The sequence below is a fragment of the Calonectris borealis genome, chromosome 3 (assembly GCF_964195595.1).
Source record: "Calonectris borealis chromosome 3, bCalBor7.hap1.2, whole genome shotgun sequence".
Lineage (NCBI taxonomy): Eukaryota > Metazoa > Chordata > Aves > Procellariiformes > Procellariidae > Calonectris > Calonectris borealis.
Genome location: NC_134314.1, coordinates 96,216,851 through 96,243,391, shown reverse-complemented (window position 1 = coordinate 96,243,391; position 26,541 = coordinate 96,216,851). Strand labels below are relative to the sequence as shown.

The 26,541-nt window shown below is 42.5% G+C and overlaps 1 protein-coding gene across 1 annotated transcript in view; it reads left to right on the top strand.

Annotated features, from left to right (window-relative positions):
* LRFN2 (leucine rich repeat and fibronectin type III domain containing 2) overlaps positions 1 to 25,467 on the top strand; it is a 163,023-nt gene extending 137,556 nt beyond the window's left edge. The window contains exon 3 of the mRNA XM_075146823.1: positions 23,562 to 25,467. Coding sequence (XP_075002924.1) covers positions 23,562 to 24,480 — 919 coding nt within the window. The 3' untranslated portion in view covers positions 24,481 to 25,467. The remainder of the gene's footprint in view (positions 1 to 23,561) is intronic.
* Positions 25,468 to 26,541: the final 1,074 nt, after the last annotated feature.

The following is a 26,541-nucleotide window of genomic DNA, read 5'->3' as shown; positions in this document are numbered from 1 at the left end:
TCTCTAAAAATTCAGTATTTTCTCTACTCCAGCGCAGGGGTAACATGAGGTGCTTTCTTTTGCTGTAAAGCAGGCCAGGAATGGAAGCAGAACAGCATTTTCTGTGGGTTCCAGTCCTATTTTGCATCCTCAGAAGCTATGGAAATTTCACTGCTGTTCAGTCAGATTTGGATAAGCACCAAAACTTTGCAGAGACTGACTATTCAAAGAAATATTCAAGATTTTCTTAATTAGGCCATTGCTAGTTCTAAATATCTATAGGTAGAACAACTCAGGAAATTGTAGATCCTTTTCCCCCAAAATGAAAAGTGAAATTACATAACATGTAAGAAAAATATGTAGGAACTAATATTCTATTCCATTAAAATTTTAAAGGTTTTCACTGAAAAACAAGCAGTAAAAAGAGCTTCCTAAGTTCTGCTTTTCAAAATGGATAGCTGAAAAGGCTAAATTTTTTTTTCTTGAACCTGTGAACACTCTTATTAAAAATAAAAGAAGCAAATAAAACTGCTTCATTTTTTTTTTCAAATAAACCATAGCTTCTGAGAACTACGTAAGACTTTTCTGTTAGGAGTCCAGAAAAGCTCTGTTAAACTTCAAAGCAGAACTTTACAGTGTGTAGCTGAGAGTTCCTACTGTTAGCATTTTGGCAATCTCACATGCCTTCTGTTTTGTTTACAAAAAAGTTGAGTGTAGTTGACAACCTACACAAACAGACTGCCTGGCTCCCCAGGAGAGGTTTCCGTACCACCTGGCTCCAGCATCTAGTTTAGACAGTGATTGCAGAGGCAGCTCAAGGAGGGTTACCCTTCCTCCTCTTGCCAGCTCCAGCATGCAGCGAGTGGAGGGAAGGCCGCTCTCCCTTTCCCTGCGGTCACATCTCAGATGGACTCTCCACAGCCCCAGGCAACAGGGCTGGCCCCCCATGTTGCCAGGACGGGGGCAATACTCTGTCTCTCTGTAGTGATAGGTTTTGAGCTCTGGCCAGCCTGGAAGGTGGAACTTTTAGTGGCTGAGCCATTTGCAGACGGTGCACTAGCCTAAACATAGTCCAGCTCTTTCTGATACATGAATTTGTTCTACAGAGCTGTCAGAAATAAAACCTTTTGGTGGCTAAAATCAGCAGATATATCTCCGAATGACGTGACTGATACACTACTCCCACAGGCAGTCCTTGTAAAGGCTGGTTCGTGATGTTATTATACTGCTGCTTTTGGGATAAGTCGTATGCTTCAGATGCGTTTCCCAGCACAACTGCAAATGAAATGTCTGCTGCAGATGCAGATACTGTGGACAATAAGTGATGTCTGCCTGTCTGACATTTTTTTCCTGCAGAGTGAACAACAGTGAACAGAGTATAGAAAGTGACAATAACCAGCCTTAAATTACTTCTCTGATTTCTCCTATCAGTGATCTGGTTTCCCCCCTCTTATGTTACATGCACGTATTAATCTGAAAACTATAGCCTGACTTGTGAAGAAACTCCTAGAGAGCAGGTATTTTTTTGTTGGCTTGGAAGGATTTATGGATTTATCTGTTCCAGGGATGCTCCATCATTCTCAAATGCTGAAGCTTTGAGTGAGTTATGGCCCTGAGGAGAGTGAAATGCAACTATTAATCATTAACAGCAATGGGATATCCTCCATGGGCATCATGTGCCATTGTCAGTAGATCACAGAACTGCTGTTGACCTTGAATGGAGAAAAGTAAAGGGTCTTTATTTCATCTACACAAGAAAAGTTTTGAAAATGGCTAGTCATGAAAGCATTAAAGATCTGCTGCACAAAACCCTTGGGCTGAATGATACTGGCTTCCCCCACAGACTTTCTGATGATCAAAGTGATAGTAGAGGCACCTTAAAACTAAGTATTACTGTAGAAACTTCAACCAACACGCTAAGCTGAAAAGATAATGGTTTTACGTTCTTCTGTGTTCATGTGGTCCTGTGACCTTCAGAAAAAGCTTCTAAATGTTTGGGGGTTTTCTCTATGTCTCTTTTAATAGTGATAATACACAGAAGTACCTCACACTCACAGGAACGTTTCAAATGGAAGTGGCTCGATACAAAACAAATGACCTATCTCTGGGCACTCCAGAGCTGGCTTTAAATACCTGGGACAACCTTCTTTTTCCTTTTACACATGAAATGTCATAGTCTTCGTTTTTCCATGGTGTCTTTGCTTCCCCTTCAATTTCAATCAGTTGTCTTAGTTCTTTTCCCATAAATAAATTCCGGACACTTGTCTTCATGTTTATCATGGCCTTGGGCAGATTGCCTGTGGCCACCTGGGCTTTCTCAAGCCTATCTCTCAACCATTTTATGAGGAGCCATTGACTATTTAGCCAGTCATCTTGGCCAATAACAGACGATCCATCCCCTATGACATTATTCTTTATATTCCAAATCTCTGCAACCCCTGCCCTCCTCCCCCGAGTATAGAAGCTCATACCATCCTCTAACTCTTCCAAAAGAAAAATTCACAACTTCAGTAATTCACAACAGCTTTAAATAGGCTGACTTTTTCTCCGTCCTGCCTCAAAGTCTGTTATTTGCTTATTGGTTTGTCTTCGTATGCACATGTGTAAACCATTCTTTGTATTTCTCAGGCTGAAGTGAAGACCTATACATTCAAATTGGAAATGAGCTCTTGTGGTATGAACCAATAGGAGGAGGTGAAGTCACCAATTCCTCATCCCCTAAGAAATGCTTAAGACCATATGTCCAGTAAACCGCTGTGCTGGGAAGCTCTGTGGAAGAATCGCTGGATAAACTCCTCAGCGTATGCTGGACTCTGCTGTCCAGAAAGTCAGACTAGATGATCATGACTACCCATACTGCTCTTAACATTTGGGAACCAGCCCCCTACAAAGGCAAGAATGTAAAAACAGTCAAACTGTCAATCAAAGTCTTCTAGTAAAGTCAGCAGGTTCAATAAAACCGAACATCTCTGTGTACACTAATGCTATAATTGTATGCATTAAGATTTCAATTGCCTTAACTTTTGTGAGTGTGAATACTCATTACTTTAACTGGCAGTCATGTCACAGCAGTTGTATGCTGAATGGAACTTCTTATGCTGTATCAAAAATAAGTTTACATGGCCTCGTATTCCTTGAGAACTAAGAAGAACTTTTTTAACTGACATGGCAGAAGGCTGTCAAGCTTGTCTCCAAGTACCAGCTCTCCCCTTACAATCCTGAAAGTAAGGCTGATGGAAACAACAGGTACTGATCATTTCAAAAACCCCTGGACTCGAACTCTGGTAGGAACAAACCTTAAGCAATGTCCACAAGTGCAGAAAGCACATGGTAGGATCAAAGCCTCTCTCTATCATTGTTTATTCCCTGGGTAAGCTATTAAGCTATGATCCATTAAGTCTCTCCTATCCTATTCCTCTGGAATCTTTTAAATGGATTTTATCTCAGCAAGATCCAGCTTGCAAGAAACATTTGTACTTGTGAGTAAACTGAGAAGAGGTTATTATGATACTTTGCACTGGGCTGCACCTGAGAGGGAAAAATATGAAAATGTATACTTCTTTCTTGCTTGACTGTAGGGATGCTCTTTGCTAGCCAGTCCCTTGGACAGTTGCGTCCAAGGATATTTTGAGCACTGTAGACACACCTCTCTGCCTTTCAGCCTGCCTTCTGTGTTGTTAGTCATTGTGGAAGACGTTTGGTCTAGATCTGTCTTTTTGGGTGTATTGCTGTCTGGGATGGTTAGTGGTCACTGGAGTCATTCATCAGTGTCTTCCTCTTTGCTGCTTCTGCTGGTGTTATTGATATGCCTGTGTCAAGGTCTCAAGTACCGCAATACCAGCAGGGCTGCAGTTGAGAGATTGTAGTATCAGGTTTCTCTTAAGAAATAATCACAGACTCAGTCCAGTGGTACAAGTTTGGTCAGATTTAGTGGGCACAAGCACAGCCTTAAAACACTTCTGCCGATACTGAAGGAAGAGTTAAGGCTTAGTGTGCTGGTGGCTGGGTGAACAGTCTCAGTAACAAAAGGCTCCCTAGGACCACTGTGCTCATCCCCATGACTCTACTCAGATTTAAACCAAAATGAAACCAGCTGATGCAATTGCATTTTTGCTGTGTCATCTTTTATGACCAAACTGTTCCATATACTTCCAATTCGCCTTTATCTGAGTCATCCTGCACCCGTGGTAAACTTTTCTTCCTCCCATCCTTAAAAGTGTGCACTCCTGACACCAGCCATCACCAAACTTACAATTTCTGCTTAGATAAGGGATTTGTGTTTTAGGTTTCCTAGCTAGATTTGCTTTTGTCATGCCTTAGTAAACTTTTGTGTGGGCAACTGCGGTAACCATTTCTCTACCAAGCCTTAAATCTATTTTAGCCAATGCACAGAAACATCAGAGGAGCCAACTCCAGTTGCATAGGATTGTCTTATAGCCAAGAATAGAGCCAGGTGTTCCTTCAACTCAGAGTAGCTGTCTCTTGAATTTTATAAAGGGTTTCCTTTAGAGACTATTCCAGTTAGATAATTTTGGATATTGGTTAAAGCATTCTGAAGTCCTCAAAGTACTTGCCTAAAACTAGTGAATTCCTGTGAAATAATGACCCTTTGCTTTCATCACATGGGTCTCTCTAAAGATGTTTGTAGGTTTTTGAGGGAGACAAACCTTGTAATCTGAGAAGATTGCTTTGGGATAAAATGTCCTGCTAACATCTTCTCTCTCAAACTGAGAGCAGCATAAAAATTTATAACTTTGAAAATCTGTCTTTTCACGTGATTACAGTTTGCTCTCTACAGAGACAAAAAATTGTGACATAGTGTCACCAAATACTCCAGAACCTGCATTTCATTCTTATGGGGAAAGAATCTAGGCAAATCTAGCATGATGAACACAGAAAGGAGGCTAACTTTTATATATTTGTTTTGTGTCTTATGCAACTAATCTCTGGCAGTAGAGTGAATCCAAGTTTGCTGAGCAATACGTAAAAGGCCAGTTGTAATGGGAGTGGGCTGTTCTCTCTTGAGGAATCATTAGTATGTTGGAAAGCAGTAGACAGAAAAATGCTGAACATGAGCAGTTTGAGAAAGAAAAAGAGATGCTATCTCCTAAATCCTTCATCAGGGAATGTGTGATAAGTGATCTATACAGATACACTCCTACAAGATAACCCTTTTTTTAGGCTGTACCATATGTTCAGGAGCAGCAATCACATTTGTTTTTGTGCTGGAGGGAGGAGTGATTCATTCCAGAGCAAGGTAAAAAAAAAAAATTCACAGAGCAGTGGATTCAGAAATATGTCTATGAATGTTCTGGGACACTTCAGGGAATAAAGAGACCAGTATCTACAGACAAACCCAGAGTGCACATGAGAAAACAAGACGTAGGTGAAACCTGTGGCAGGCCACTCTGTATTTATACTATGGAGTGAGAAATTACACTGGTGGTTACAAAAACATTCACCTTTTTTATGGCACTGCAAAAAATTGCCAGCATGGTCATTAAAAAGCAACAAATTTTCTGAAACATAGTTATTAAGTTTAGTCATGACAGAATAAATTCTTTTCTACTGCTGAGGTTTTAAAACCAATTAAGCATTCTTCAATATTTCATTGAAATTTAATCAATGTGAGTCAGTTATACCTTCATTAGGTGCGTAGCCACATGAATTTAGGACAAGATTATCTTTGAGTTGTGGCTTATGGTCAGGCTAATGTGGAAGAGAGAAACACATGTATTGTGGGGAATCATTTGGCTCTGTCTGTAGTTTCTGTTGGCTGGGATAAGTTAATTTTAATCCACCCACGAGGCACATTAGATAGTAACTTCTCCAAGTTATGTAAAAGGCAGCAGCTCGTAGAAGTTTTCTGCAGTGCCACAGCTATCTCCACTTCATGCCTGAATGTAGCACTTTTCAATCACCAAATAATGATTTGTGGCACCATCACAGTAGGGCCAATATTTCCCAAGTCAGGTCTAGGAAAAAGATTCGCACTGGACGTGGGGCGATAGGACAAATACACACCTGCAAAGACAGTGAGCACATGGGCAGGAAAGGACTACACCCTAAATGTCTCTTCTGAAAGCAATCCTGAATCTTAAAGTGGATAAAAAGCCCTTGAGGTGCTTGGACGCAGGATTTTTCTTACCTTTATGATCTGCTGGGAAAGGCATAAGGAACGAAACAGAGGTGTGTTCTGCTTGAGATGTCTCCAGGGACTGTGGAAAAAAAGGCAGCTCCAAAGCAGACTTTAATGACAAAAGACAGCTCTTGTTAGACCATTCCTATTTAGCTTCTTTTGCTACATCTTTTGGGAGAAATGTGGGCATTCCTCTTACAGACACCTGGGTACAGGCCACATCCTCCCCTCGTTTAGTCAGAGTTGCTGTTTAGCAGGTTTGCAGCTTCATTTCTTCTGTTGGTGACTCTGCCTCCTTCTGTCATTTTGGTGAGGCAGAGAAATAAGGACAGAAATTAAACTTTAAAAAAATATATAAATCCCTTTCTCTCCAAAGCTGGTTGAATTCCCCAGCAAGAAAATAGGAAAGGTCATCTCATCAGTCAAGATGCTCAAGTCTAGCCCTCATTCTCTCCTCAAGCAAAAAGACAGACGCTGTGCCTTGCTGAAGTCCTGCCACAGACTGATGGTAGTGCCTACCCAAATTCCACACGTCATGTGGACAGCACTGACAGCAACCTAGAAAGGGACTCAATCATCATTTAAAGAAAGGAACGGGGACCCTAGCAGCTGTGTATCAAGTGGTGCAAAGGCAAGTTTAGGACTCCTCCAGCCCACTGCAGAGAAGCCAAAATCAGCAGTTCTGCTAGTGGAGCACAGCTTTGCAGGACTTCATAAGGGAATAAAGCTCTTGTCTACTTTATTCCCTTGCTCATACACTCTGAGCTGCACTCCAATACTTCTGGGGTGATCATTTATTGAGAAAAGAAGCGAAAATGCTTTACCGAGGGCAACAGCTGTTGTTCTTTCTTGATGATGTAAGGAACTCTCCCAGCCCATATAGTGGTTAAGAAGGGACATGTTTAAGTTTCCTCTGAAGGATTACATTGGCTATTAGAAATGTTGAGTTGAATGCCCTTATTGATAATACTCATGATAAAAATATTTATGGGAAAACAGAGTCATAGAACCAATGTACCTTAGAATGCAGTGCTGGCTGTGCTCTCCAAGAAGCCTGGAATCTTATATTTCTATGTAATGATTTTTTTTTAGATTATTTATTTTACCCTCCTTTCTAAGAATGATAGAGTCTGGCTTTTTACTCCTTAGTCTTTTCGGAGCGGTCACACTGAGATTTTGATGCTGCTTGATGTTACGAATCAATGTTCAGCTCATCTTTTTTGCTCCTAAATATCAATGAACATTTGGCAAATTTCTTCTACTTTTCATTTTAACAGGATGACGACAGCATTCCCTTGTCTGATAGTAGAGGTGACAAATTATTCTGTATTCTCCAAGCAGGCAAAAATTGTGGTTTTAGTATCATTGTGTATTTGATTTGCATTTTATTCCACAATCTTCTTTTTTTAGCTCTCAGGGTCATTTTTGCCTGTCCTACTTACTTATGCTATCTGGAGTTACAGCAGGAAAGCTCAGAGAATATTTTACAGAGTGAAGAAGAGAGAGTTTTGCAGGCTTTACGCTTGAAACTCTGCAGAGCAATTTACCAGTCTCTTCATTCATTACTCACTGCTTTGAAAGTTTTTCAAGTAAAGATAAAGAAAAATCCATTCTTTCATTTCATTTTCAACAGTACAGGGCACTCTTACACATATGATTCCACAGTACTTATAGAATTTTTCAATGAAATTATTCACAAGCTGTTTTCTGTTATCTGTATTGACCGCATATGGATGCCTATAACATGTAGAAGCTTCATTTGTTGTAGCTGGTTTTCATGTGAAAGCTTATTAACTTGCTGATCAGCTGCTCATTGTCTGATCTATTTGATCCTAAAACTATACTTAGCAAAATTGTGTAACTTAAGCTGTAAGTGGGTAAATCTCAGCAGCCAGGTAAAACTTTAATCAATCGGAGAAGCTGAAACATGAGAAGAAATTCTAGTCTCTTTTTAATGTTACCCCATCAAACCTAAACAGATCAGCTGTGGTTCTCTGAAATAAAAGGGAGACACCAAATTTGAGCAGTCTTAAAAGTAGAATTTAATTCCTTTCCAAGTACTCCCAAACCTTCTGCATACTTTCCGTGAGTGAGAGTAACATGAGGATGGCCAAATATGTATTTGCAAAGTATATGGCTGGTACCTGGAAAAAGAAAATCCAATAAACACTGCTCATGCTTTCCTCTTTGCAATGGGTTCACTACTGGGATGCGCAGCCTGGGATTCTGAACTGCTTACATTCAGTTTTTGGGTCATGCCATTAGCCTATCAGATGACTCATGTCAGCTTCCTTCAGTTTTCTGGGTCTCATTTGTAACATGTAAGGAACTAGTAGACTACTTTTTAATAGACTTTTTTCATGTACTAGAAATCTGTGGTACTTGCGTAAGATCCTTTAACAGAGAAACTTATTTCTAGGTGATAATATCATGTTACTATTGGAATCTATCACTGACTTCTCATTTTCTCCCTCCTGGGGTCATTATAAATTAAAATTTGTTTTCTTACTGGATGGATTTCACTTTCCTTTTCAGTAACGTATTTGTCACTCTTCACACAGTATGGTTTTGGTCCAGGCTCAGCTTTGAAAGACACAGGGTGTCTCTGGTAGCTGAAAAATGCTTTTATCTAATTTTAGTATCACAAACTAAAAGGATGTAACTGTGTTCTGGCCTTTTGTAGAGCATTCTGAAATTCAGCATCTCCATGTCTTCTAGCCTATCTAGTCCTTCTGGCCTTCTTTTTCCTTTGTTTTATAGGCAATACCCAGAAAGTGGCAAAATGTCAAACCTCTGCTTTAGTAAATGCTTTTATCACATATCTATGCCGCTTTTTTTTTCCCTGCCTTTTTTTTCCCCCTAGAAGACAGTGCTTTTGACCATTAGTGATTTTTTGCACCCCGTGTTCTCATTCTGCAGTTGAAAAAACCATTTTTTCCCCAATGTTATTGCAAAAGTCACCCTGAATCATCCTGGTTCTCTTTACCTTACGCATTGTTGTGCATGTTTCACAGAGATTTTTGTTGCAAAAGATTTTCTCCCTCTTTTAACTCAGAAACTAAAAGCTTGATGGTTGATACTAAAAGTTTGTTATTCAAACTTTCCCTTTTTTTTTTTCAATAAGTTTTCTTAATTTACAAGAAGCAAGCAATTCTACTGTATCCATTTTAGATAGTAAAAGGTATTTCCAATGTTTGCTGAGAGGCTAGAGGCTTGGGTCTTCAATCTTACAGTTTTCCTGCTTACTTTTCAACCTGCCTGTGATGGTAAAAATCTCTCCAAATAAACACCTTTTCATGTTTCTAAATTGTGGTTCTGTTCTTCTCTGAATATAGATATACTCCGGCTGTATATTTGGTGAGTTGATATTTCTTTAGCTCATTTTTGGAGAATTGGCAAATGCACTTCTCCCTTCCTCTCAATTGGGAATTAAACTCATTTTTTCAACTTCATGATGAGATGGTCAAGATTCTGGGAGATAACCATTCTCGATCTCTTGAGACTATCCACAAGTTCAATCACTGAGGTGGGGGAACACTTACATGATAAGGGATTAAACTTTTTAATAATGCATAAATTGTATCTTAAACTGATGTTGGAACACTTTTTTATACAGACTGATATATCAATGGATACACAGTTTCTATGGGTAGTGAGACTTCTGATTCACTCAATAAGATTCTTTCTTTTGGTTGGAATAGTTAGAATAGTCCTGTCAGCTGTTAGCTCACACCACACTTCTCCCACCAGTGCACAAAGATTTTGTGACAGAAGAGCCTGAAACAGCATGCTGGAGTTTGCTTTGACCGGTCAATTACAAAACACGGGCGAACATAACTTCAAGCAGTGTTTGGAGTTTTTGTCATTCCAACACAACCTTCCGGAGATAAAAATAGCCTGTGTGATAGGACACAGAGTTTCTGCAGGACATATAAGTTGCAACCTAGCATAAGTGCCCTGTATAGTAAGCATGAATGAAATTGCTAGTAAGTCACTGAAGATCCTCCTCCTCACCTAGGCTCACATGAGCCCTTACAGAAAAAAAGGGATGGGCAGCTGTTAAGCACTATAGGATGCCAGTCAGCTCTCTTTGATCGTGTCGTAATTTGCACAGATTTCACTGCCTGGAAATAAGTGGAAAGCCCTACTTGTAACTCTCAAGAAAGGACAGCATATAGCTGAATCTCACAGCCATGTTCTGCCAGGAAAATGGCAGAATCCTTTTTGCAAATTAATTTCCTCTGAGCTCCTAAATGTGCTCATTACCTCTAATGCTGCTTCTCTTCTGGGAACCTGTGTTGGTATGGTAGGACAACCTTTTCTGGTGTAACTGTCCAACTCTGCATAAAAGAGTTCAAAATAACTTGAGTCAGAGAGAATAAGAGTGATACTTCAGCCGAATGAATGGGCCGTTTGTCTATAAAAACCTGGGAAAAGTGTGTCCGAGGTCCCACAAGCTGCTTGATGATTTGAACACACCTTTCATGGATAACTTTTATCTCTTCCCATCTTTAGAAAAGGGGCAGTTGTAACGTGTTGTTGCGACTATCAGTAGAATAACTTACTGACTTTAGATACTTTTTGATTAATCTCATATTTACTGTCCTGCTTTTTGAAACATTGCTGTGAATTATGATAGCTTTCTAACCTACATTAGCATGACACAGAGTGAATTTACTAGTGTGGCTATGCATTTTTTCCATAAATACTTCAGCTTCGCATTTACTAACAGAAATATTGTGTGGGCTTTCAATTACTCTGCTAATGAGCTTAAATATGTTTCAGTTGGATTTGAATTAGTGTGAGGATTTTTTTCTTCTGAGGCAGTTAGTATCTCAGATATATTGAGGTGAAAGGTGTTCTGTGTGTAGTTGAATAGCTTGGGTGTGACTGGATTTATCTTTTGTGCTGTCAAATGTCCCTAGGGTACATCTGCATTCCCTTTAAAGACAAAATTTAATGATCAAGGCACTAAATGCCTGCTGCTGTCATGTTCATGTGAAAGAAATGATAGCATAGATCAGCGAGCTTGAAAGTCTAATTTTGTGTTGTCACACCAACATTCACCAAAATGAGGTTGCCCCAGTGCAGTAGCTTGCACCTGGACAGCTGAACTAGCACCTTCATTGATTCAGGACATTACGGGATGTTTCTGGTGGTCTTCATTCATGCAGAAGTGCCTCACCAGTTCTGCCTGCCTGTGGCTCCCTATTGTTTTCAAGAACCTGGATGGGAATAATAGAGTGAGGAACATTTCCTCTTAGAGCAACGGCTAATGGAGGAGAGCAGAATACCTTGTATCACAGTTCCCCTCTCTTAGCCTTGTGCAGTAATGTGCCCTAGAAGCCTACGCTTTGTTCTGTCACCTGTTGAATGACTTCAGTGCATCCCCAGGGGACGCTGTTCAGCAGCCTATCAGATATCACCAGAAATTTATATTCTCTGAGCTAGTAGTTTAATGTTTTGTTGTGGTCCCCCTTCCCCCCCCCCCCCCCCCCCCCGTAGCAGAAGGTATATATTCATTATCAGTATCTCCCTGGCTCACCATCTTGTGACAGACAAATCAATTGCTTTTGCCTCTGTCTTCTCTTCCCCACCTCCCACCCCACTTTTCCAAATGAGCAGAACAGAGCATAAGCAAATTAGGAAATAATAATGAAACAATGTGTACTGTATGTTTTATTTGACAAGACAGATTCTCTGAAGGGCAGCTGGATGCATGAGTGATGAGGAGACAAGATTCAGAAAAACAGGAAGGGATTTGTGTTTAATAATATATGTTCCATCTGAAGGCAAAATTATGATTGTATGTCATAAAACCCCAAAAAACTAATAAAATAAAAAATGTAGGAAATTATTCATGCTGGGTTGAGTTAGTGTTTACTGAACAAGTCTAGCTACCTCCTGGTATTATCTGACATTTCCTTATGTTGACATGGCTGACAGAGGAATTACACCCTGTTGCTAATACTAACAACTATCTTTTTTCCCAGGACACCAGAAATACAACTGTCATTTTTTTGAGATGCAGGTCACAGTAGGCCTCTGTCTTTCTCAGGTTCTTAGATTAAAAAATCTTGAATCAGGCGCCAAAAGACTGTGAGATTTCACACAGTAATATACTTGGTACTTTGTATTGTTTTTCAATTCCTGAGGCTTTAGGATGATCTGAAGATATATATTCAAGGGCTTTTTTGGCAATTTTAAGGATCAAAAATTAATCTTCATTGTTAGCTTACTTAATTTTTAATAACATTTTCGATTCTTCTTTCATTCCATGACTCCAGAAACTGGGCTTTCCAGGATAAAAACACAGCAAAAATGACAATGGTATACACCATAAAACTTTCAAGAAAATTACAAAAGTTGACAGCAGAGAAGAATGCTAACTGTGCAATCCAAATTTGTCAATTACTTGCTCTTGCTCCCAGGCAATACATCACATGTGGCATTTTCACTGCAATTTAGATCTTCCTCTGATCTTTTTTTGCCCTTTTCTCCAGTCTTCTTAATATCTGTCTACCATCTGAACTCTTCCCACTGCCCTGTTTCACTTCATTATCTTTTTAATTGAGTTGTCTTTGCTGAAAGATCTTCACCTATGTTTGATTGCACTCAACACATATCGAGCTGTTTTTGTGATCTTGGTCCCCATTCAGTGGCCACCTGGACTTCTTCCATCATTTTGATGGTAGCCGTGTGCCTGATAGAGCCCTGCCAATGGCTTCTTTGAACCTGTTTGTCTTTCTATCATTTTCTGTTGTTCTGAGCAACAATGAGGTCAGAACAATGAGGTCTCTGCCAGAGCCACCAATGTTCACTATCCTCTTTTCTTCTTGCATTCTCTCTCACTTCAACCTTCTCTTTCATCTTCTTTTGTTACCTGTCCTCAATGAAATAACACCTCATGACTATCTCTGTCTGGTAAGAAGCAAGATCTGTGCGCCATTGAGCTACACCCACTAAGCTTTAAAAGATACTTTATGTGGTCCCTCTTCAGGCAATGAACTCCATCCTCTGATTACCCACTTCTTTTACGTGCTCTTTAGCCAGTCTTTCTCCAGTATGTCACCATTGATACTTTCCCTCTCCCCTTTCTCTACCATCCTACTTTAATCCCACTGGGACTGAAGGTAGACACTCCACCTGAAAAGTAGGACACCATCAGATCCTTCTACAATACTTTAAAGGAAGATTAGCTGGAAACATCATTTTTTCAAAATTACCTGTGAAACTGGAATGAAGAAAAATACCCAAAGATTTTAAAATAGGGGACAAACTTATTGATTAAATAAATGAACATTTTTGGCTTGACATTTTCACTGAAAAATGAAAAATGCTCAGATTCCAGTGTTAATATTTTCTGCATCAATTTCTAGTTCTGAGAGCAATCAGGGTAATACTTTGCACTTACGTGAACTCAACTTTGTGGAAGAGGAAGTTTAAGAATAGAAATGTACAGTGAGATTGATATTTTCACACTAAGGCATTACTATACAGAAAAGTTAGCGTGTTAACTAACTGGAACATGATTTTACGGCACACTACGTATTTCACCCTGGCACCCTTCTTCATCTTCCTTTTTCCCTCGTCATTACAAACTATAGTACATAGTGACAATATTTAGTGCTACTGTTTAGCAGTTGCTTCATAATTAGTGTATAGGCTACAGCTGGTAAATTAATGAGGGCCCAGAAACATTCCCATGCACCAGAACTCCATCATCTATACTGCTAATGTCTTGGTACAGTTCCTTGCATGCTTTTTCCAGCATGGTTCAGAAGTTAATATGCCAAGGGCTATTTTTGATATGCAGCTTTCTGAAGTCATCTGGAAGAAAAGAGAATTTACCAGCAGAGACATGGACCATTTCTTGTGAGGTGTCTGCCCTGGGATACGGCATGTAGACATAGAATCTTACAGGAAGAGTTTGAGTTGAGCAGCTTAGGCACAGAAAATTCACACCCAAGCAATTAACCTTTTTTTTTAAACTCCTAGCATTCACTTCAAAAGGAGAAATTGTGTTGCAATATAGATAGTATATAGCCCTAGATTATACAAAAAAAAGTACCATGAGAAAAGCAACATAGTCTAGCAGGTCAGTATAAAACTGAGTCTTGGGAGTTGCAAGTGTCTTCCCAAAGGAACTGCCTTGGCAGTTCCCTGCAAGTTCTGTCATTAAAGCAAAATTCAGGCTAAAACTAGATGGTATCATACCCCTCTTGCGATGGAGAAAGGAACAGAATTGCCTAGCCAATTAACCTAATCTGTCTTTTCTCCAATTTGTCTGTTTTGCATAACCACAGTATTAACCAGCAGTTCACTCCTGCTAATGCCCAGTGCTACAAAGAAGAAAAGAACCCATTTGTATATTACAGTGTAATCATAATATCTACTAATTTCCTTCCATACACTACAGGCCTTTTTTGAAAGGAGATTGCTGGCATTATCCCCATTGTATAAATGAGGAGACTTACAGTACAACAAAATTATTTCTCAGGAACTGAGAGTTACTGATAAAGTAGAGCCTGATATCAGTGTAACTGATAAAGTAGAGAATAAAACTCAGGTCTCCTAAATTCTCAGCACAATTCACTCCCTGCAAGCTTCAGTACTCACTTGTATCTGGGATTACGAGTGAAGTCTACGGCAACCCTTTTTCTCCTGCATTTATAAGTAATTTATTTGCTAATTTTCTTAATATCACCACACACTGAATTGAGTAATTACCAAATTTCTTGCTTTCCGTATGTTGTGTCTACGAGGACATAACAAGGACTTTTTAGTGGTGGTGGTAGAAAATAAGGTTGACCTCAAAGAAGGGTGTTAGCCCTATCCTTCCTTTTTTAAAGAAGTGTCTCGTAGTCTCATTTTCGTGCTTTCACAAAATTAAACATAAATCTCCATAGATTGAAGAGAATGTATTGTTTGCAAAAGCCCTGCAAACTTTCATCTCAGCTTCATAGCTCTTCATCACACTCTCACAGGAGCCTCGGTCTACTGTTGTTCTATTTCAGATGCTTATGTCATGCCCCAATCCTGGCCATAGATCTCCCCCTCTTCCAATAAGTGATGCTATTGTGCCAAAGAGTGAAAGAAGAGGGCTTTTTGTAAATTAAGGTCAGTTGTAAGACATCTATGCTCATTTCATTTCTTAGAGGCAAGATTTTCAGAGAGGTCAGAACCATGTTCTTATATGTTTTGCTTGGGGTATTTTGATCTTCAGATAGGATTCAGAAACTAGCTTAAGAATCAGGTAACAAAATCCTGGCACCAATGTGGAGGAGATTTGCCTGCTCTTCCTAGCCCAAGGAAAATAAACCAGAGGAGAAAGACAGAAATTACTGTGTCTTATGTGTCTGGACAGTGAAATTTCCGTAAAGAGATTTTCAAATTTCTTGTTGTCTTAGCTAGGACTACATTTATACTTACACTGTTAACATATTTGAGCATTCGTTTGCTTTCCCAGTCCTCACTGTTCCTGGGGTCCTTAAACTGTACACATTAAGATCTATCATAACCTATCATTAGTTTAAAAATGAAGAAGTGTTTTCCTAGTTGATCTCCTCTTGCAGTTAATCAAATGTTACTCTTTTTTTCCCTAAAGAAAGGCTAGTATCAAATTTAGAGCTCTAGTCCTCTTCTGTGATAAGTATCTCTGCAAGATCACACTGCCCTGAAGAGCAGGTGGACAATATCAGGCTCCTTGCCTCAAGGCACTGCTGCAATTAAATATGTTTGCTATCTGAGGGCTAACAAGTGAGCACTAGGATCTTCTGAGTTTCAAAAGCTAACAGCTTTCAAAAGCTGGTTTTGATCTCCAATGAACCAGGCTATAAATTCTTGCTACCTGGAACCAACTTTCTGTGTTTAGCTGATGAGTTGACTGAACAAAACCTTGCAGGATCTCTGCCTAGACACAGTTTTAATGACCCCTTTGAATTTTGTGGCAGCTCCTAGCTATTGAGTCTCAATGGCAGGGCACGGTGGTCCATGATTAATGGTGCTAGACATACAGAACGGCCATGAAAAGACTCCCCCTGTTAGGCAGCAAAGCAAAGATTGAAGTGGCATCTTGCAGCTACCTGTGTTGGGGACAATCAAAGAGTCATCAATATCCCAGAGTGAAAATGTGTCTGCATCGATTTTAGGTGTGGGGAATGTTAAGAAATGTCATCCATCATAGTTGACTGGCAGTATGTTTGGGGAGGGTGGGCTAAAGCATGGAGAAATGCCAAAATCCTCTTACAATTTGGTAACTTCATGAAAACAAGATCGTCCTCGCTGCAAGCTAGAAATCTGAGTCTGAGATTAATTACTTAACTCCTAGTACTCTTGAACTTGGTGCTTATTCCTATGCTGAGCTGTTCTTTTACAATAACATTAATTTGAATATTTTACAAGAACATTTGAAGTTTATTTACGGAAACATCCAAAATTCTTCATTTTAGATGTATATGGAGAGTTGATTGCTTTTTCCATAATTGGCATTGCAACTGTGAGCTTTTATAAAGCTATTATTAGTCCCAATATTACCACAGCTGTAACTTCCAGGACTGATTGAGTTTAGGAATGACTCAGTTTCTTTTAAAGGCTAAGATGAGCTTTTATGGCAAGTTTCAATACAGTTAACCTGGCCAAGCTTTAGGACTTGTTGTGGCCTCACTGCTGTACATTTAAAAATGGACTGGCTTTACATTTTATGCCACTATCACTACCTGCCAGTCCTTGAAATATTCCAGGCAGTTACGTTTCCTTGGAAGCTTGTGTGTAATCATATTCGAAGAAAACAAGTTGTAAATGATTGAAGTTATCAGCGTTCACTCTATATAAATTGACATAGTGTATTAGGCTGAAAGACTGTATTTCTATATGCGTAAGTTATGTGCAAGTATGTTATATGCAAGGCTATATACTATGTAAACCCAGTTGTTTGCTATTCGCTTGGAGAGAATATAGAGGTCTCTCTGTGTTTCATCAGTGCAAAGCAAAAGGAACTACTCTAGCAGATGGTGCTATAACTCTGTTTTTCCAGAGTTATGACCCAAGTCCAAGACCCAGTTTATAGGGCTGACTATTCTTTCTGCTAACAGTGCCACTTGTTTGTAATGAGGTTTCACAGTGAAATAATTTCTGAAGGACTTACACACTGCAGAAATTTTTAAGCACATGGCTGGGAGTGATGGTGGAGAGCGGAGTACAGCACTAGGTGTTACAGAAGGAGATATGAAGCAATTGGTGAAACTGCTAAAGACTTTGAAGATCATATGTTTGAAGATCAATAGTATTCTGTTATTCCATATATCATCCTTGGTGTGTGCATATGAAATTCCTTGCACAATTCAACAGAGTGCAGGCATTGCCCTAGCTGCTGTGGCCAGTGGTATGTTGTTCTCAGAGCCACGGGGAGAGAAGAACAATTAGAAGTAACTTGAGACCAACCATTTTGACTATTAGAAACCATTTTAGCAACTGTATCTGTAGTTTTCCAGGATGGCTGCTTTATGACCTCTTGGCTCATTCTGAATAGCTCATCTATGTCTGTGCAGAACATCTCCATCAGGATGATAAATGTGCCAAGAATCTCAAATATAACATTGAATAAACCTGCCAGGTGATGTTTATATTCCAGGTGTCATAGAATCATAGAATCATAGAATCATAGAATCATAGAATCATTAAGGTTGGAAAAGACCTCTAAGATCATCGAGTCCAACCGTCAACCCAACACCACCATGCCCACTACACCATGTCCCTAAGCGCCTCATCTACACTACAGTCTTCTAAATACTTCCAGGGATGGTGACTCAACCACTTCCCTGGGCAGCCTGTTCCAAGGCCTGACCACTCTTTCAGTAAAGAAATTTCTCCTAATGTCCAATCTAAACCTCCCTTGGCGCAACTTGAGGCCATTTCCTCTCGTCCTATCACTAGTTACTTGGGAGAAGAGACCAACACCCACCTCGCTACAACCTCCTTTCAGGTAGTTGTAGAGCGTGATGAGGTCTCCCCTCAGCCTCCTCTTCTCCAGACTAAACAACCCCAGTTCCCTCAGCCGCTCCTCATAAGACTTGTTCTCCAGGCCTTTCACCAGCTTCGTTGCTCTTCTCTGGACATGCTCCAGCACCTCCATGTCCTTCTTGTAGTGAGGGGCCCAAAACTGAACACAGTATTCGAGGTGCGGCCTCACCAGTGCCGAGTACAGGGGCATGATCACTTCCCTGCTCCTGCTGGCCACACTATTTCTAATACAGGCCAGGATGCCGTTGGCCTTCTTCGCTCCCTGGGCACACTGCCGGCTCATGTTCAGCCGGCTGTCAATCAGCACCCCCAGGTCCTTTTCCTCTGGGCAGCTTTCCAGCCACTCTTCCCCAAGCCTGTAGCGTTGCCTGGGGTTGTTGTGGCCCAGTGCAGGACCCGGCACTTGGCCTTGTTAAACCTCACACAGTTGGCCTCAGCCCATCGATCCACCCTCTGTCCAGGTCCCTCTGCAGAGCCTTCCCACTCTCGAGCAGATCAACACTCCCACCCAGCTTGGTGTCGTCTGCAAATTTACTGAGGGAGCACTCGATCCCCTCATCCAGATCGTCGATAGATATATTGAACAGGACTAGCCCCAATACTGAGCCTGGGGGAACACCACTCATGACCGGCCGCCAACTGGATTTAACTCCGTTGACCACAACTCTCTGGGCTCGGCCATCCAGCCAGTTTTTTACCAGCGAAGAGTGCACCTGTCTAAGTCGTGAGCCGCCAGCTTCTCTAGGAGAATGCTGTGGGAGACAGTGTTAAAGGCTTTACTGAAGTCCAGGTAGACCACATCCACTGCCTTTCCCTCATCCACTAGGTGGGTCACCTAGTCATAGAAGGAGATCAGGTTGGTCAAACAGGACCTGCCTTCCATGAACCCGTGCTGGCTGGGCCTGATCCCCTGGTTGTCCTGCACATGGCTCGTGAGCGCCCTCAAAACGAACCGCTCCATAATGTTCCCCGGCACCGAGGTCAGGCTGACCGGCCTGTAGTTCTCCGGATCCTCCTTCTGGCCCTTCTTATAGATGGGTGTCACATTGGCAAGCCTCCAGTTGTCCGGGACTTCCCCCGTTAACCAGAACTGCTGGTAAATGATGGAAAGCGGCTTGGCAAGCTCCTCCGCCAGCTCCCTCAGTACCCTCGGGTGGATCCCATCCGGCCCCATAGTCTTGTGAGCATCCAGGTGGCGTAGCAGGTCGTTAACTGCTTCCTCTTGGATTATGGGGGGTTTATCCTGCTCGCAGTCCCTGTCTTCCAGCTCAGGGGGCTGAGTACCCTGAGGATAACTGCTCTGACTATTAAAGACTGAGGCAAAGAAGGCGTTAAGTACCTCAGCCTTACCCTCGTCCTTGGTGGCAATGTTCCCCTCGCCCCGCATCCAATAGAGGATGGAGATTCTCCTTGGCTCTCCTTTTGTCATTAATATACTTGTAAAAGCATTTTTTGTTGTCTCTCACGACAGTGGCCAGGTTGAGTTCTAGCTGGGCTTTTGCCTTTCTAATTTCCACTCCACACGACCTAACGAGATCCCTGTACTCTTCTTGAGTTGCCTGCCCCTTCTTCCAAAGGTGATAAACTCTCCTTTTTTTCCTGAGTCCCAGCCAGAGCTCCCCGTTCAGCCAGGCCAGTTGTCTGCCCCGCCCGTTCTTCTTACAGCACATGGGGACAGCCCGCTCCTGCGCCTTTAAGACTTCCTTCTTGAAGAACATCCAGCCTTCCTGGACCCCTTTGCCCTTCAGGACTGTCTCCCAGTGTCCTGAGCAGGCCAAAGTCCGCCCTCCGGAAGTCCATGGTAGCGGTTTTGCTGGCTCCCCTCCTTACTTCACCAAGTATTGAGAATTCTATCATTTCATGGTCACTAAGCCCAAGCCGGCCTCTGACCACCACATCTCCCACCAGTCCTTCTCTGTTTGTGAACAGCAGGTCAAGCGAGGCACCTCCCCTAGTAGGTTCGCTTACCAGCTACATCAGAAAGTTATCTTCCACACTCTCCAGGAACGTCCTCAACTGTTTCCTCTCTGCCATGTGGTATTTCCAGCAGACGTCGGAAAGTTGAAGTCCCCCACGAGAACAAGGGCTAGTGACTGTGAAACTTCTGTGAGCCTCTTGTAGAATATTTCGTCTTCCTCCACATCCTGGCTAGGTGGTCTATAACAGACTCCCAGCAGGATACCTGCCTTGTTGGCCTTCCCCCTCGTCCTTATCCACAAGCACTCGACCTCATCATCGCTACCATTGAGCTCTAGCCAGGCAAAGCACTCCCTAACATACAGGGCTACCCCACCACCTCTCCTTCCTCGCCTGTCCCTTCTGAAGAGCTTATAGCCATCCATTGCAGCACTCCAATCGTGCGACTCATCCCACCATGTTTCCGTGATGGCGACTAAGTCATAGCTACCCCGCTGCACAATGGCTTCCAGCTCCTCCTGTTTGCCGCCCATGCTGTGTGCATTGGTGTAGATGCACTTGAGCTGGGCTGCCGATTTCTCCCCTGACATTGACATGCCGCCCCTAGGCTCTTCTCTAGTGAGCCTGGTTTTATCCCCTTCCCCCTTCGAACCTAGTTTAAAGCCCTCTCGATGAGCCCCGCCAACTCATACGCGAGAATCCTTTTCCCCCTGCGAGACAGCTGAACTCCGTCCGTCGCCAGCAGGCCTGGTGCCGTGTAAACCTCCCCGTGATCAAAGAAAGCCAAAATTCTGCCGATGGCACCAGCCCCTAAGCCACGTATTGATCCGATGAGTTTTCCTGTTCCCTTCAGTATTCCTCCTCGCCACTAAAGGGATTGAGGAAAACACTACCTGTGCTCCCGATCCTTCCGCCAGTCGCCCCAGTGCCCTGAAGTCCCTTTTTGATCCCTTCGGAACTTCTCTCTGCAACCTCCTCACTGCCAGCCTGTATAACCAGTAGCGGGCAGTAATCAGAGGCCTGTACCAGACCAGGGAGTTTCCTAGTAATGTCCTTAACCCGGGCCCCAGGGAGGCAGCAGACTTCCCTGTGGGATGGGTCTGGCCGGCAAATTAGGCCCTCCGTCCCCCTCAGAAGGGAATCACCAATGACAATTACCCTCCTTTTTTTCTTAGCGGAGGCAGTCGTAATGTGTGGGGCTGACTGCCTCGCCTCGGGCAACCCCCTGGATGGGCCTTCATCTGCGTCCTCGTTTGCCTGGCCCTCAAGTTCCAGAGCCCCGTATCTGTTGTGTAGGGGCAACTGGGAAGGTTGAGGCGAGGGAGGCCGGGCGGGGGTTCGTCTGGCGCCCCGAGCAGGGACCTGTGTCCATTCCCCTCTGCCACCTGCGTCCCCTCCTTCTGCCTGGCGGCAAGAGGGCAGGGGATCCTCCGCTTCTTGTGGAGCCTCCATGTGCTGCCTTGGCCTCAGGGATGGTAGGGTGCAGCTCCACCAATCTATCTCCCTTTCACACTCCCTGATGCTCCTTAGCCTCTCCACCTCCTCCTTCAGCTCTGCCACCAGGCTGAGCAGATCATCCACCTGGTCACAGCACACACAGGTGTCGTCTCTGCTGCCCTCCTGCACAAGGGACAGGCTCAGGCACTCCCTGCAGCCGGAGACATGGACAGATGGATGTTTGCGTAGGAGCTCAGTCTGGGTCGCCACATTCCTTCTGGCAATGGCTTTCGGCCAAGTGGATACCACGGCTAGGTTCTCTTCTGGGAGGGCGATGACCACGAGTTGAGCTAGCCTCTGGAGCCTGGAGGGGGGGGCTGCGCCCTGCCCGCTCGCCTTCCCCGCACGCCCTGCTGGCGCGAACTGCCGCGTCACGCCCTTCTGATGCGCCACGCCCTGTTTGCCCGCCCTGTTCGCCACGCTCCGGGTCACTCGCGCTCCCTGGGGGCTGAAATATAACATTGAGTAAACCTGCCAGGTGCTGTTTAAATTCCAGGTGTCTCTCACCGATATTTCATTTCCTTACAGAAGTTTTTTGTGTGTTTGTTTACTTTTTAAAAAGGAGCCACATCCTCACCTGTGGCCAGACTGAAGGCTTGTGTAAGTGGCGCGAACGCATAAATGCAAAGATGATCAGAAGCTCATCTTTGCAGTGCCTTGACGTTGCTGCTTCCCTGTGCAGGGGGAATTTATGCTAGCTGTGATGACGATTTGAGGCTAAGAAAGCCTGGCACTCCCACAAGGAGTATGCCTTTTTGCTCCGGCCAGGCCTAACCGTCCCAGTTACAGTCACACCAGCTTGCTGTGTGGTGTAAGTGCTTGTAGGGCTCCCTTGTTGCTGGTGCTGAAGATCTGCAGCTCTAAGTCAGAATGGGCTGTTTTTAATTTCAGCTTTTTTCTCTTACTCAAGCCTGTTATGTGGAAGTAAAGAGAAACATGCATGGGTATCTCTTTGGTTTTACCCTTGGCTACCCACCAGGCACCGAATCTGGGATTCTCCACTGTATTCCGCTAACATGCTGCAATTTTCACCATTTTGAAGTGGGGGTAGACCATGTTCATTCCCATCTGCTAATTTTGAATGCTAGTGATGCTCTAATATTGCATGAGTTCAAATGACTGCTTAAGTTTTGTGGCAGCAAAGAATAATATCCATAAATGACCAAACTTGGAGCATAGCTTGGGCCTAGCTATATGGTTTTTGAAAATGGATTTGTATTTGTGTAGAACTTTTTATTTTAAAGAAACCTTCTTGTTTCCATCCCTGCATCTTCCTACCTCTCCTCACACTTCCACAGCCCATACCGCCAATGCCAGTATTTCTTTTTCACTCACACAGAGGAAGGCGGTTGCAGGAAGAAATTTCTGGCAAAGAAGATGATAGCTGCATTTCTATGAGATATTTTCCACAGTGGGGAGTAGGAGTATGGGGAAAGTAGGTGGGGGAGTGGAGAAAGAGACAGAAGTGGCTTCCTGCCTTGCATTCTCAGGGAATGAGAAAACTGAATGCAGCCCCTTGTCTTCACAAGGTAAGCAACCTGCTGATGTTACACAGTAAATGTTCAGGCACCCGTGAAGCAATGTGACAACTGTCAGGTTCAGAGTCAGCAAGTGCAAGGGTCATTTGCACACTCAGAAAGAACTGCTCTTTGTAGGCACATATTTTTATTCTGAGTTATTTGTTCAGGTTTGAATATATTTAAGATTAGGACAGACACAAGTGAAGAGAAAAAAAACCCCAGACTAGTTTGGTCTGGTTTTTTTTATTCCCTTTATTGCACATTTGAGAGATGGCCCTCAAAACCTGTGCATTACTGCATGCTGGGATGTTGGACCCACAGGATCTGGGAAGCTTGAATGCTTGTTTAAATTTTATGGCTCTGACTCGTCTCTGACAGTACCAAGCACAGTAAACACCACACTGTTCTTATGTCTGTTCTCCTCTCTTTTCCCTTAGTGTCAAGAGTAACCAATTTTTTTTTCTATTTTTTTTTTCTTTTTTTAAAAGGATGATTCCAGCTACAAACAAAGCCTTTGTTGTAAACAACCTTGTTTCTGGAACAGGCTATGACCTCTGTGTCTTGGCAATGTGGGATGACACGGCCACGACCCTTACTGCCACCAATATTGTGGGATGCGCCCAGTTCTTCACCAAAGAAGACTACCCTCAGTGCCAGTCGATGCACAGCCAGTTCCTGGGTGGGACCATGATTCTGATCATTGGAGGCATCATTGTGGCAACTCTGTTGGTATTCATTGTAATACTCATGGTCCGCTATAAGGTCTGCAACAATTCCCAGGGGAAGATGTCTAACGTCAGCAATGTCTATTCACAGACGAACGGAGCACAACCAATTCAGAATGGAGTCTTGCCCCAAGTCAACCCCAAAGTGGTGGTGAGAAACGAACTTATGGAGTTTAACTGTCATTCTGCACGGAGCAGCATCTCCTCTTCCTCCAGCTCTGCAAATAGCCGCGACTGCGATGACTATAGCCTCCAAAGTGAACAGGGCACATTGTCCAGTAAGTGGAGGCCTCCTTCCAGGTCAAAACACAATATTGACCGGCTAATGGGAGCTTTTGCCTCCCTGGAACTGAAATGTCAGAAAAAGGAGGAAATGACAGACTCCAGAACTTCTACGGTGGCCCGCCACTCGGACAAAGAGCCACTGCTGGGCCAACCGGAGTCCAAATTTCGCAGCCTACTCATGTTGCCTCTGGAGGGCAAAACTAAACGTAGCCATTCTTTTGACATGGGGGACTTCGCCACATCTCAGTGTTGCACCTACCCAAAAAAGATAACAAACATTTGGACAAAGAGGAGCCTCTCGGTGAATGGCATGCTTTTGCAGTATGATGACAATGACTTAACAGGGGCAAAAGGGACTTTCGGAAGCTCAGAGTGGGTAATGGAAAGCACAGTGTAAATATCAGTGTCTCTCCCCTCCTTTTCTCCCCTCATGCTTTATAAAGCGTGGTTTGCTGCAGGACCATGCATTTGGAAAGAGAGGGGAGGAAATGTTTTCAATTGTACTGGCCAAAAAAATAGGTAAACACATAAGTAACAGGGATACTAAAAGAGAAAGAAGGTCATGAAATGTGAATAGGCACGTATGGCACCATTCTTGTCTGGACCCAACTAAACCATGCGTGAACGTTTCAAGGAATTTGCTAGTTGTATTTAGCATTGCTTTCCAAAAGTTACTCAGACTCTCGGTGAACTGTTACTCAAGATTAAACAAGGAGGATGAAAAGGGGTTTAACAGCACAAATTTAATTTTACAGGGTTTCTTTTTTTTTTTTTTTTTGAAGGCACCTCTTTCTTTTCTTTTAACCACAGTAATACACTTCTGTGGATATAAGACTGGTGCTAGGATATATCTGGTTGTCATTGCAAGTGACTTTCTCAAAAGTGCAGGCAGGGCATCCACAGGGACAGATCAGAGCAAATTGTTCAGCATAATCTCATGGTGTTAACTGTGACATCTGGGAAAATAATACTTGTTGTTGAGTGGGCTTTTTGTTGGGATTTAATGTTTTCTGTTCTGTTTTGCCTTGTTACTGCTTTTGAGTTGTTTTTTCCCCACAGCAGAAAGTATGTTTCCATGCATTTTGTTTTTGTTTTCAGTCTCATCAAATCCCCCAGACGAAAAGGAGGATATGTACAAAGGTCAAATTTCTGATGTACTGTATAACCCACCTCCAATACCACCCCTTTATCTCCTAGGAAAAATTAAATTTAGGGGCTAATAAATTTTAAAAACATCATCCTTTTTCTTCCATCTTCTTCATAGTCTCTGCTTGTCAATATTCAAGGCAGATTGCAGCAGCTATTGATATCTGTAGGGGTGTTGCTACCAAAGATGGGAAAAATAGTAATCAAGATTTCTTATTAAAGGATAAAGAAAAGGAAAATAAAAGTAGCCCCCATGAACTCTCTACATTATGACTATCAATGACATCTGGCAAAGGTCATACTGTCACTCCGTTCAACTGACAAAGAAAACATAGACTTTCACCCTATTGTGACAAAAACTCTTTGTCTTTACAGTTGCCATGACACGGCTTGACTGTATCAGTAGCATCACAGGAAATGTAAGTTTTTGTGTATTTCAGGGGATTGGGTATGTTCCCAATTAGCCACGAAAACCGAGTTAAATTTGGGTGTCTCAGAGCAGAGGGTCTCCCATGTGTCCCCTGCATTACAGATAGCCCTTCCCCAGTCTTTGGTGTACTCCTGCACCCCTGTCTGTCACCCTCACTAAGGTACTTGCTAACTAAGAACTGGAGCTCTTTAGGACTGGCAAACTGTGTAAAGTGGTTCTCAAATTTGTTTTTGGGGAGCATTGCTGTGGTTATGGAAATGCACATGGCCCACCCAGCTGACTTCATTGTCCTTAACGACTTTACTGTGATTTCCAGCATTCTGGTGGCTACTGCAACTGTCCTCTCATTCGTTTATTTATTTGTTGGTTCCCAATGATCAGCTGCTGGGAACCATTCTGAAATTGCACATTGTTACTATGATTTTGTAAAAGACATGTGGAGAAAGGGTGCAAGGCACAGAGAAAATAATACATGAAAAAACTCTATGTATATTTTTTTTAAAGGTGCAGAGATATATTGTGACATGGCTGTGTACTTGATCTTGTATTCGTCACGTTTCCTACTTGGAGTTTTAGAAAATGACATCCCTGTGATCAGAATATTTTTTCCTTTACTTTCTTTTTTTTGCTACAAAATGTACAGTAAAAAACATTCTTGGGGAAAAGAAAAGTACCTGCTTTTCATTTATTTGCTGTTCTGTGGTCTGGTTTGAAACCTAAGTAAGGAGCAGTAAGTATTTTTTAAATTATCTTGAAAATGTAGATGTTTGCTTTCTCTTTCTCTCAAACTATCTTTGACTTCAGGATTTTAGGTATAAAGTAGGAATCAAGAAATATAGACCTTCCTGGAATACGTGAGAAAAGATCTTGTAAAAAGACACG